At 35.8% G+C, this 14,100-nt stretch overlaps 1 protein-coding gene across 3 annotated transcripts in view; it reads left to right on the top strand.

The window, feature by feature from the left end:
• Positions 1-3,458: 3,458 nt before the first annotated feature.
• The window catches only part of sfswap (splicing factor SWAP), a 71,313-nt gene continuing 60,671 nt past the window's right edge, over positions 3,459-14,100 (top strand). For 2 of the 3 annotated variants that reach the window (XM_074616962.1, XM_074616961.1), the window contains exons 1-3: positions 3,459-3,849; positions 8,585-8,748; positions 12,954-13,088. In XM_074616962.1, coding sequence (XP_074473063.1) covers positions 3,650-3,849; positions 8,585-8,748; positions 12,954-13,088 — 499 coding nt within the window. In that variant the 5' untranslated portion in view covers positions 3,459-3,649. Of the gene's footprint in view, positions 3,850-8,004; positions 8,179-8,584; positions 8,749-12,953; positions 13,089-14,100 lie in introns of those variants that run through there. The other variant, XM_074616963.1, reaches the window with a different exon arrangement.

The following is a 14,100-nucleotide window of genomic DNA, read 5'->3' as shown; positions in this document are numbered from 1 at the left end:
GCTACATTGCATTCATCAGAGAAAACAATAGTGACTGCTTCAATTCCACCATCTGTCCTGCCAGATCTGTGTAAGAGATTATTGGTACACTTGCATGCCTGAAAAGGACATGAATAGAACTGGAAAGTGTTTTCCACTATGATCTTAGTTTACCTGTCTAAAAATATAATTGGAATTGAAACTCAATGGTTTGTTCCAAATCAGGGACACAACTAAATTACAATCTATCCATCACCTCGGATAAAGTCAGAGAAAAAAAAGAAGTTTATTCAAGTATGGTATTAGTATACTTCTTTTAAACTTAAAATAAAAGAGTACGCTTTCAGTTTACTTTTTATGTTCTTATCAGAGATATACTGTACTTAACAAACTTATACCTAAGTATATTTGGCTTATACTGACAAGTATACATAAAAGTCTAAGTGTACTTGACAAGTATACATAAAAGTGCACGTATACTTGGCTTATACTGAAAAGTTTACAGAACTATATTTGGCTAAGTACTATAAATTCACTTAAAGACTACGTATGTAGCCCTCTATATGTATGTAGACATCTATAAGGTATGTTGTTCAGCACCGCAAAAGCTCCTGCATCATCTGCCGCCATTTTCACATGTTTGAATAGTGGTCGTGGTCCGCTACGTAGCCGAGATGGCGACAATTGAGTGTGAAAAGTGTCCAGCGTTCCACACTCAACGATTTTACCGTTTTGAGTACAACATCCGGGTACTTCGAGTGCACTGCATTTTGCCATACTTCCCAGTGTGAATGCACTTATGCACTCAAAATAGTAAGTGTAAGTATGGAAGTATGCGGATTGGAACACACTGTTAGACTTTTCTGTATACTTGTCAGTATAAGCCAAGTATACTTAGACTTTCCTGTATACTTAGACTTTTCTGTATACTTGTCAGTATGAGCCAAGTATAATGATGTATACTTTTGTTTAGTATATCTCTGATAAGTACATACAAAGTAAACTGAAAGTATACTCTCTTATTTTAAGTTTAAAAGAAGTATACTAATAGCACACTTGAATAAACGTATTTTTGGTAATTGATCATATATCTATCTTCAATTTGGATTTTATACTGTCCATAGTAATCATTATTCTTTTTAATTACGTTTTAATCACCGCACATTTTTCCATACCTGCACTGTTAATCACCGCACATTTGCATTACCTCCATTAGCACATACTCTGTTACAGTGGAAGCTCTCTGTAGTAGTTCTGGTGGCTGGTAGACCCTTTTTCAGATGTCTGCTGCAAAAGCTACCTTAGTTTATAAAATAATAAAGTAATATAAAATAATAATAAAGTCTACCGGTCATCTGCCTTTAAGGTCAATATTTCTCAATACGCTCTTGGCTCCTCTCATCTAAAACTTACAGTTTGCACTTCAGCTTTTCCCAAAATTGCTGCTCTTCAATAGTCAGAACCAGTCCATTGCACTGGCTGATTGGCTCTCTCTTCACTGCACCCATTTATTCTCTCCTACCGAATGCCGAAATAATCTACCCAACTCAGGATGGAAGAGTATGATCTAAAGACACTCTGTACCTCAATATGGAGGTGGGAGTCAATACGCTAGATTCATGGCCTCAAAAGCAGCAACATTTTCAAGACTCAAGAAAAGGAGGATTGTCTCTTTATATATTTTTTTCTATTTCTGAAAAAACTAAAAGCTGTTAAAAATAGATGTTGAGAGAAGCATTGTTTGAATTTCTGCATGTTGATATAGAATAGCCCAAGGATGTTTTTTAATAGTGGATGAAGTTTTGAAACATGGCAGTCTATTCTAGTAACTCCAGTTACAAAAACGCTCACAGGGTGCTTATACCAATAATGGTTATACTTCTTACAGTAATAAGCCCAGAATGCACTTGTGGGCTATTAGGCCTACACATGTATAAATAAATAAATTAATAAATACAAAACACATCCTCTTCAACTGGCTACAGCCGCACATACTGATTAGCTAGTTCTGTTTCTAACAATAACCCAAGTGTCTAAGAACCAACAATACTAAGGCACTTTACAGTTGCATTTTCATAGGAAAAACTAGTTACAGTAACAAAGAAAATATATATTTTTTATTCTGCCCTGCATGTGGTCACATCAAGAATTGCTTAGGCTATTGAATTTTTTTCCATCTATAACAATTGTCTAAACATGTGCCTCATGTATGGAAACATAAGTAAGAATTGCTAGATATATAAAATATGATTTTTCTTTAGTACTAATTACCAAGTCAGTTTATATTTTTCAAAGCAAAGCATAACATTTCTGCTGTTTTTTTTAAATTGACTTTATAGTTTCATTTTACACTTGTTAAAAAGTTGTATACTTGCTTTCTGAAACTAATATACACTGTATGTATGACAAACAGAGATATTTTTCCAGTATTCCTTTGAAATTCAAGGATTTTTGTCTATTTTTTAAACATTAGACATACCAAATTACTATTCAGTTCCTTGTACTAACATTATCTTTATCTGGGGCAGGGGTCTGCAACCTGCGGCTCCGTAGCTACATGTGGCTCTTTAGCTCCTCTCCAGTGGCTCTCTGTGGATTTTTAAAAATGGAAATGAATAACTGTTTTTTTGTTTACATTTTCATTTTTATTTATCATTTTTTGTAGGTCCATGGTACGACGGTACGACGGAGTATTAGGGCCACATTGAGGAAAATAAAATAAATCTGAGATTTTGAGAATAAACTCATAATATTACTATATATATGTATAGTTGTATAGCAGTAGTAATTTTACAAGTTATTTTCTTTTTTTCTTGTAAAGTTATGACTTTATTCTGGTAATATTACAACTTTTTTTCTCGTAAAGTTATGACTTTAATATTATGACTTTTTTTCTGGTAAAGTTATGACTTTAATATTATGACTTTTTTTCTTGTAAAGTTATGACTTTATTCTGGTAATATTACAACTTTTTTTCTCGTAAAGTTATGACTTTAATATTATGACTTTTTTTCTGGTAAAGTTATGACTTTATTCTGGTAATATGACTTTATTCTCGAAATCTCAGATTTTTTTTTCCCCTCAATGCCCCTACCTCACTGCAAAGGTTTTGCGGCTCCAGACAGATTTTTTTTGCTTGAAATGGCTCTTTTGATAGTAAAGGTTGCCGACCCCCGATCTTGGGTAATGGGAGTATTTGAAACCTAAGTATACCCTTGCCTTTGACCCATAATGCACCTCATGTGCTACTGCCTCTCTGCAACAGTAGTGTGCAGCAGTTAAGATCCATTCTCCACCAGCACATTCAACATACATGAAAACGACTACATTTGCAAAAAAAATAAGACTCACATACATAATTTCTGCTTTTAAAATAATAACATACAGTTGAAAAAAAATTAACATATATTTGTGAATGTAAATACTTCCACATAAAGGGGAACGTTTTAACAATGCACACACATAGTCAAAAAGTGCGGACCGGAAACACTGCTGCACCACTTACTTGCTTTCCAACATGGCTACCGAAGGCACGTAGTATTTTGTTTTTGTGGTACAACATCACGGATTATCGTAATATCTGGACCATATGAAAGCGATTTGGTTCTCAGAAACACATTACTATACTGTAATAGTATTTTACCTCGCTAGTTAAGTAGTAATTTGGGCGATGTATCGTCGCGGAGCGGCAAAGAAGGAGCAAAACAAGAAGAAGGTGAAGAAGGATGTAGCTGACTCTGAGAAGTACGCCGACCTCTTGGTGTTCGGATATGCCTGCAAACTGTTCCCAGACGACGAAAGGGCTCTTTACCACGACATTGGAAAACATCTTATCCCATGGATGGGGGACAAGAGCATCATGATTGATAGGTCGGTTGAACAAACTTAGACCTGAAACATTATGCTAACCATCTTGTCTCACAAAATGCAATCCAAGGGACCAGTTGGGAGTTTTGTCTTTGCAGAAGCTTGGAAACATATACCTGCAAACTGGAGACGCACATGCTTTGTTTCTTTGCCTGCTAACTTGTTTTGTTTGGATGTGCTGAACTGATGAACACAAATGGTATTTGAAGTTTCTAGAAATGACATGTGAAGATGCAAATCCCTGCTAGTCTTTGCTAACATTAAGGATGGTGCTGAACTTGCCTATTCATTAGACACTCAGTTACACACCAGCTAAACTACTGCAGTGTAATGCAACATTAATACAAATGTTGAGGTACTGTAAAACACTTGGAACAAAAAAGAATAATTGTAAACTTCATGAAGATGTTGCAGAGCTGTTTTTTATTTGACTGCATTAGTTTGTGCTGCATACTTACTAAACCAGGAGTCAGCAACCTTTACTATCAAAAGAGACATTTTAAGCAAAGAAAACCCCCAAAAATAATCTGTCTGGAGCAGCAAAACATTTGCAGTGAGGTAAAGGGGCATTGAGGGGAAACAAATCTGAGATTTCGAGAATAAAGTCATATTACCAGAATAAAGTCATAACTTTACGAGAAATAAAGTCATAATATTACCAGAATAAAGTCATAATATTACCAGAATGAAGTCATAACTTTACGAGAATGAAGTCATAACTTTACGAGAAAAAAAGTCATATTACCAGAATAAAGTCATAACTTTACTAGAATAAAGTCATAATATTACCAGAATAAAGTCATAACTTTACTAGAATAAAGTCATAATATTACCAGAATAAAGTCATAACTTTACTAGAATAAAGTCATAATATTACCAGAATAAAGTCATAACTTTACGAGAAAAAAAGTCGGAATATTACCGGAATAAAGTCATAGCTTTACAAGAAATAAAGTCATATTACCAGAATAAAGTCATAACTTTACTAGAATAAAGTCATAATATTACCAGAATAAAGTCATAGCTTTACAAGAAATAAAGTCATATTACCAGAATAAAGTCATAACTTTACGAGAAATAAAGTCATAATATTACCAGAATAAAGTCATAACTTTACTAGAATAAAGTCATAATATTACCAGAATAAAGTCATAACTTTACTAGAATAAAGTCATAACATTACGAGAAAAAAAGTCGGAATATTACCAGAATAAAGTCATAACTTTACTAGAATAAAGTCATAACATTACGAGAAAAAAAGTCGGAATATTACCAGAATAAAGTCATAATATTACCAGAATAAAGTCATAACTTTACGAGAAATAAAGTCATAATATTACCAGAATAAAGTCATAACTTTACTAGAATAAAGTCATAATATTACCAGAATAAAGTCATAACTTTACTAGAATAAAGTCATAATATTACCAGAATAAAGTCATAACTTTACTAGAATAAAGTCATAATATTACCAGAATAAAGTCATAACTTTACTAGAATAAAGTCATAACATTACGAGAAAAAAAGTCGGAATATTACCAGAATAAAGTCATAATATTACCAGAATAAAGTCATAACTTTACGAGAAATAAAGTCATAATATTACCAGAATAAAGTCATAACTTTACTAGAATAAAGTCATAATATTACCAGAATAAAGTCATAACTTTACTAGAATAAAGTCATAATATTACCAGAATAAAGTCATAACTTTACTAGAATAAAGTCATAATATTACCAGAATAAAGTCATAACTTTACGAGAAAAAAAGTCGGAATATTACCGGAATAAAGTCATAGCTTTACAAGAAATAAAGTCATATTACCAGAATAAAGTCATAACTTTACTAGAATAAAGTCATAACATTACGAGAAAAAAAGTCGGAATATTACCAGAATAAAGTCATAATATTACCAGAATAAAGTCATAACTTTACGAGAAATAAAGTCATAATATTACCAGAATAAAGTCATAACTTTACTAGAATAAAGTCATAATATTACCAGAATAAAGTCATAACTTTACTAGAATAAAGTCATAATATTACCAGAATAAAGTCATAACTTTACTAGAATAAAGTCATAATATTACCAGAATAAAGTCATAACTTTACTAGAATAAAGTCATAACATTACGAGAAAAAAAGTCGGAATATTACCAGAATAAAGTCATAATATTACCAGAATAAAGTCATAACTTTACGAGAAATAAAGTCATAATATTACCAGAATAAAGTCATAACTTTACTAGAATAAAGTCATAATATTACCAGAATAAAGTCATAACTTTACTAGAATAAAGTCATAATATTACCAGAATAAAGTCATAACTTTACTAGAATAAAGTCATAATATTACCAGAATAAAGTCATAACTTTACGAGAAAAAAAGTCGGAATATTACCGGAATAAAGTCATAGCTTTACAAGAAATAAAGTCATATTACCAGAATAAAGTCATAACTTTACTAGAATAAAGTCATAATATTACCAGAATAAAGTCATAACTTTACTAGAATAAAGTCATAATATTACCAGAATAAAGTCATAGCTTTACAAGAAATAAAGTCATATTACCAGAATAAAGTCATAACTTTACGAGAAATAAAGTCATAATATTACCAGAATAAAGTCATAACTTTACTAGAATAAAGTCATAATATTACCAGAATAAAGTCATAACTTTACTAGAATAAAGTCATAACATTACGAGAAAAAAAGTCGGAATATTACCAGAATAAAGTCATAATATTACCAGAATAAAGTCATAACTTTACGAGAAATAAAGTCATAATATTACCAGAATAAAGTCATAACTTTACTAGAATAAAGTCATAATATTACCAGAATAAAGTCATAACTTTACTAGAATAAAGTCATAGCTTTACGAGAAAAAAAGAAAATAACTTGTAAAATTACTACTGCTATACTACTATACTAATATTACGACTATTGTGGCCCCGGAGCCGCAGGTTGCAGACCCCTGCATTATACACTCAGTTGGCAATTTATTCGTCGGCTAAAACTAATGCAGTGTAATGCAACATTAATACAAATGTTTAGGTACTGTAAAACACTTTAAACAAAAAAATAATAATTGTAAACTTCATAAAGATGTTGCAGAGCTGTTTTTTTATTTGACTGCATTAGTTTGTGCTGCATACTTCCTAAACCAGGAGTCTGCAACCTGCGGCTCCGGAGCCACATGTGGCTCTCTGTGGATTTTTAAAAATGAAATGAATAACTGTTTTTTTTGTTTACATTTTCATTTTTATTTATCATTGTTGTAGGTCTATGACGGAGTATTAGGGCCACATTGAGGGAAATAAAATAAATCTGAGATTTTGAGAATAAAGTCATAATATTACTATATATATGTATAGTAGTAGTAATTTTACAAGTTATTTTCTTTTTTTCTCGTAAAGTTATGACTTCATTCTGGTAATATTACAACTTTTTTTCTCGTAAAGTTATGACTTTAAAATTATGACTTTTTTCTCGTAAAGTTATGACTTTATTCTGGTAATATGACTTTATTCTCGAAATTGAAAAATGGCTCTTTTGATAGTAAAGGTTGACGACCCCTGTCCTAAACTGACAATGGTGTGTATTTTAGAGCCAAAAACAAATATAGTAACAATTTCATAACCTTTAATACTACGAATGTTAGCTTTTAGGTGGGCTTTGCATCTTGGCATGTTGGGAGAATTTCCTCTGGAAACTTTTAGTCCAGGCATGCTTTATAGTAGAATAAAATTGCAGTCAAAATGGAGTATGACACAAAAGATGTTTCCTTCTTTCTGTCCTTTTCCCAAATGGAGTTTTGTACACAAAGCAAATGACCTGGGTTTTTTATTATGTGGTGCTGATGTCCACGAGGCCAGAGCAAATTCTAACCAAGACGAAAGTTGCAGCAGTTAAGGTGATTCAAAATATCACAATGCGAAACAATGGGGTTTGACTAACTAATAAAAGGTTTAAAGGTGTTTTCAGCCTCTCCACAAATGTTGCTACAGGCGATGGGGTAATGTTTTATTGCCACCTCCATGCAGCAGACGTAGTTCAACTCTACCCTTAAACTAGTGCATTTATTCTTTTGAATCACCTTGATCTGCAGTGGCCCAACTTGTGTTTCATTTGTACAGCCTTTGTATGTGTGTCTTTATCACATAACCCAGTTTCTTCCCCAGCAAGGTAGGCTAAGGGGTCCTGCCAAACCCCGAATGCCACCCGCAGCATCCCATTTCTTTGTCTTCGTGAAGAAAACGGCAACTGAGAAGTGGCGTAGAGGGACGAACCCTGGAAAATGTCGTCCATTTGGGTTCTTGCGGATAGGTATTTATGTGCTCGGGTTTGTGTGAATGTAACTCTCTTTGCAGATGTAGACGTAATGATGAGTTTTACAGGGGGGAATTGAACCCTGTAAGGTAAGAGGCGAGTTGCTTTGTTTGTTTCTCTTTTGATTTTCTTTTCTTTTGATGTAGGGTTGTTGGTTTGTAAGTTTTGTCCAAGAAGGAAATAGCAGCAGAGCTTGCTAGGTATCTTAAGAGCACTATAAGTAGTGCATTATTGTGTCTGTATATTGAGAAATTCACACTTTAAGTATATTACAAGTATACTAGTATATTTTTGATGTAAATTTTGGGTTTTAGGTTCCCCCTCCCCTTGGTAAGTAGGTCCATATTGTGTATTAAAGGCTTTGTTGACTTCCCTTTCTCTAATCCTTGTTATCATCCAACAGATACGATGGGCGCGGTCACTTACATGACCTCTCAGAGTATGACAGCGGGTCATGGAATACATCCTACAAGCTGTCCGAGGAGGAGGCCAGGATCGAAGCGCTGTGCGACGAGGAGAGGTACCTGGCTCTGCACAGTGACCTGCTGGAAGAGGAGGCCAGACAAGGTGAGCAGGGTGCTACTTATGACACTTCACATCTTAATGGGAATCTGCTCTTAGTGAGTCCTGCTGGACGATACTGAAGAATATATCTGCTTTCATTGCCCAAATTAGTCATGGTTGTTCACACTTAATGAAGGCAGCCAGCCGGCAGACGATGTAGTAATCCTGTTGGAATTTTTTGTGGGCCCATCAATCATCAGTCATTACGATCTTTCACCCCATTCATCTCATGACGTGACGGGGTAATGAGCCACAGCAAAGTCCTGACCAACCGTAAACACATTGCTTGTATTTCAAACAAGACGTGAGATAACTTCATTAACAACTTGCTATGGCTATTTAACTTGTATTACAAAAATGAGAAATTCAAAGGTAGATCAATAAGTAAATGTGACAGAAATTAAGTAGGTCATGTCTTTTTAAAATGCACCATTGCTGTTAAGTGTGTACAGTACAAAAGTATGTGTACATATACTCTTATAAACATATTTATTCTTACTATTTATTAACAATTTGAATAAACAGAAGGGAAGGTTAAAACATAACCTACAAGAATGTGTCGAAAGGCTTTTTAAATTGCTATTATAGCAAACATTGGCTTATGTTGCTGCTCTTCAAATTGGCTTGATGCTTTTGTTCCACCGGCAGATATTAATCCCCATTTGAAACCAGGGTCCCAAAGCAGTATGTAATGTATGTATGGAATTTGATTTTTAGTAATTTCCAGGTCTGGATATGTATGGAAAATGAAAAAGAGAGTCTGGAAAAACATTTCTGTTTCCAGATTATTGCCCCTATTCTGTTTTCTAAAATATAAAATTCAGAATTTCTAAAAGTAAATTGATCATACAAGCAGCAGAGTGTTTTTCATGGCCAGTGCAGCCAAAATGTTTACCACTGTGTGAGAGAGTACGGGCCAAAGTGAGCTTGATGTCGTCGAAAGCAAGGCAAGAAGTAAGCAGTGGCATGCGACTAAACGTTCACTCCTACGCAGAGCTGCCTTAGGCGAACTAGGCAATTGCCTAGGGCAGCACTTTGGCAGCGAAATGGGTGCCAACAACTGAAATCGGCTTGGCTCAGTCATTTACATCGTGAACACGTGACTAACTGTGACAAGTGTTCCAGCTCACATCAGCTTGCCTGGACGGTCTTGTTTTGATTCAGTGCAGTGGCGACGTGCTTATACAAACTGAGGTGTCATCCAGTATGAAGTGTCTTGAGTGTCCTCAGCATCATCAGATTCTGTTTATACCACAAAAACTATATTAGTGGTAAAATTACTGCCCATATTTTTCCGACTCACGCCCTACCTATCTCAAAGTCCCAGTCTGTCCCTGTTGCTAATAGAGGGGCAGCATAATTGTTTTTTGCCTAGAACAGCAGAGGTACATGCGCTGGGCCTAGACACAGCCTGCAGAACAGCTCTGCCCCAAGGGCAAGATGTTTGACAGTGGAACGTCATCCATCCTTCCACGTAGGACTGTGAACTGAGCGGCTACAATCGGTAAAAGCAAGTTTTCCGAGGGCTGGCTTGACAATCCCAAATACAAAGCCTGGTTGGTTATCAATTCCAAATGGCAAAAGAAAGCTGGATGCAAACTTTGTGTAATATCTTGTGACAGCATCCTCCCCAAGTCACAAAGTCAAATATGGTCTGAAAATTCTACCGAGAAGACTGGAAATTTGAGTCTGGAAAAGTATCTTGAAATGGAAAATGTGTAGGAACCCTGTGAAATACTCCTAACCCTTGTAACTTTTCTAAAAACGTTTTCCTACGTGACCTGACGTAAGTTTCTTCATAATGATGCTGCTATCTATCATCCTTATAGTTGGTGTATTAATGTTACATACAGTAACTTAGATGGCAGTTGGAACACTCCCAGTTTGGAGAAGCAGAGAGGAGTCCCAGCATAGAAAACTAAGCAATGTACTGCTGTATGGACGCCACGTTAGTTTGGATCTGAAAGTCATATGATAACACAAACAAACTAACCGATCAATGCAGCGGTAGACCAGCAACTCCCGTGTTCTGCGAGGTAAAATTTGTGTTTTTGTGAATGGAGTCTGGCCTGGTAGCATTGAAGACAGCGATTTAATGGCTTCAGTCCCCCAGTCAGAAAGGGCTGTCTGGTGGCAAGATAAAGCAGTGAAAATATTCTGAATATAACGTACACTTAAACTGATAAAAAAAAATAAATAAACTGATTGATCTTTTTTTAGGTAGCTAAAATACGTTTTTGGAACAAAACAGCCACTTTACCTCGCCGTCAGACAGCCATTTCCTAAGGGGAACTAAAGCTATTATATTGCTCTCTTCAAAGCCACCAGACTACATTCACAAAAGCAGTAATTTTACCTCGCAGAACACTGGAGTATAAATACAACCCCATGACAAAAAAATCCAAACTAGCCCTTTCAGTTATTTCCAAATTTGACTCCGCTATTACTAGCGTTCACATTATTCATAATCTATTTGATTTGTTTCGATTAGCTTACTTTGGTAACCTGCGTCACGGTTGTTTGCAACGGCTGAGTAGACGTTTCCATTTGGAAAAAAACGGAACAGAACGCAGATGGACTCGCCCTTTAATAAGTGTGTGGTAGCCACGGTTAAAGGGCAAGCTATATTGCATGGCCTAAATCAAATCAAAGTGCTCCCAAATCTTTGACACTCTGTGGTGTTTCTTTATGCCTTTTATTACTGATGTCTGGCTCTACTTTTAAAGTTAAAAAGTTCACTCTCCCCTCAGGCATTCAGTGTTTGAAATAATGTCCCGAAAAGATTTAATCTAAGACTAACACCAATATGACAAGCCTGTCTGTGCAGACAGAAAAGCGGAAACTCTCACAATACTTCAATCTCGGCTTTCAAAATCTTGATTTTTTTTCCCAGGATGAATTTTCAACAGAGTTGCATCCCCTTCTAAGGCAGCTTTTTAATCTCTTTTAAAAAGGACCGGCTTTGACTCTGAGCTCAACAGCTGCCATTTCTATGGAAATGGCTTTCAACTCTTGGATACTTGCATCTCAGTCGTTTTACATTATAATGAAACAGGCTGTTTTGATGACAAAGCACCCTTCCGAAAGACAGACTTAATGACTGTAATTGAATTGATAAGCCACCGTTTTATGTGAAATATGGCGTCTTATGGCCAAACTGACAGGACAGAATGAGTCAGCTAATGATTTGTGTCGCACACACACTCGCTACAGAAGGTTCATCCCCCAGGCTAGTTTGCCCTTGAATTTGGAGGCCTGACCCCATTCACTTAGGCTATTACCCATCTGTCCACTGAAGGGACAGCAGGAGGAAAGCATTAGAAATATTGATATTTTTAGTGGCAATTTTGCCCTTGCTTCTTTCATTACATGTAGTTCGCCATGAATTTCAATAGAAAAGGCTTAATGTCTGGGGCTAAATAACCGTGCATATTTGTCTAGCAACCAGTAAGTAATTCTCGTTCTGTATTCTCTATTGATCAGTGTGCTTGTACAAGGACTTGCCATCATTTAGAGTAGACTCATTACTATTATTACTATATAATAACTATCATCAGTTATTATGAGAGGTAAGTACTGTAAACCAAACCATATAAATGTCAATAAATATAGAATATCTGTGTTTTGGTCAGCAAAATAGCTTACTCTGGAAAGTATAAACCCATTTTTTTCTACATAGACCCTGTTTTGTCAAGTATCCATGGCTCTCAAAGGCATCGGTGTGAAACGTGCACACTGGGATATGAATGAGTGAAATCAACAGTTGCTAGCAGCTAGCCGGAATGAATCGAGTTCCGACCCGGACTAGAAAGTAGAAACGCAGTAGGTGGCCTCCTTGATATTTGGGCAGATGCGACCTTCTTCGGGACCTTCTTCCTGTGTGGCCTTTAGCAATGCTTGTTTTTTCTTTTTCTGTATGAAAAGATACCCAAACCAAGGAGGGGAAATGCTCCCAACTCATCCACTGATTCAGGCCCAAAGCAGACAAACTATAGGTTTGAAAACACTTTAAGAATGTCATCAAACATTTTGGTACCAAGCTAATTATTAGAATGAATGCAATATTCCTAATAGGTGGATGTTGTAAGTCATCCAGAGCTACGTCGAAATAGAAAAAATCACGGTCAGATTCTGCAATCTGATTTTAAAATGATCATCAACATTGTAGTAAATATTTCTCCGTTGTGTGTTTTTCTTGTTTTCCACAGAGGAGGAGTACAAGCGTCTGAGCGAGGCTCTGGCTGATGAAGGCACCTACAACGCAGTGGCCTTCAAATACAGCGCTGACTACTATGACCCCTCTCAGCCCACTGAGGAGGAGGATGCTGCTAACAGGGAAGCTGGTGAGAACACACATCACTCACAAACTTGACTAACCAGTCAGATAGTTAAGTCACTGTCAGATACGTATTGGCATGATGTCCAGAATCAATGACTACTTCTAATAAAGTTTAAGTTAAGATTAGGCTAGAGTTTGCCATTTTGTAGTGCTGTCCGAATGTACAGTGAGAATTATTGTACCCTATGTAGTGGACTGAAAGTATCCCACAATGCATCGTCAAAAGTATTGGGCAACGATGGTCACTAACCGAGCGCTATATACCATCATGCATTGCACTGAGGGAAAATGGGGAACGGACGAGAGGTAAGAGAGCAGCGCGATTGACACAAATCTGTAAATATTGCGCGGAAATAATTTACGCGAGCAGAGCAGCGCATCACAACACAACACAAACGGCCACAAAGAACTTTGTTTTTATTAATTTTGGAAAATATGCTTATTAAATATGCTTATTGCCCCACATTCACAACGGCTGTTAACTCTTACCTTTCACAATAAAAGCCCAAGACATGTACGCTGCATCACTGCTTACCAAGGGGAGCTTATATTCACTCATTAGCATTTCGCTAAGATACAAAACAACTAAATAGCTTACATATGTGTTAATCACAAAAATATATGTAGGTATTTATTATGGATGGTCTACCAGCATATGTTGATCTGGCACGTTTTAATTGTGTGACAGCAATAAAGTAATTGAGTAAATAAAGAAAATGTAGTGTGCAAAAGTGATTTTTAATTTTGCCAATTAGCTCGATATACAGTATAGTCCTCTATATAGAACTCCCTGGATAGTGAGTTGGGAGTAGTGAATGATTTCGGACATAAACATGGAGTTGGTCGGTCAGTTGGACACACTCACAAATACATACACACTTTGTGTAGGACCAAGGCTAACACGGCAAAGGACAGGACCTTGCAGAATGGTGCTTTTTCAATTAAAGTTATTGGTTATTCAAAGTAATCACCTTACTCTATTCAGGGAAACGCACATACTTGAGAACCTGGGATCT

The sequence above is a fragment of the Sebastes fasciatus genome, chromosome 19 (genome assembly GCF_043250625.1).
Source record: "Sebastes fasciatus isolate fSebFas1 chromosome 19, fSebFas1.pri, whole genome shotgun sequence".
Classification (NCBI taxonomy): domain Eukaryota; kingdom Metazoa; phylum Chordata; class Actinopteri; order Perciformes; family Sebastidae; genus Sebastes; species Sebastes fasciatus.
The sequence above is the reverse complement of the archived record's forward strand: the minus strand, read 5'-3'. Positions and strand labels throughout refer to the sequence as shown.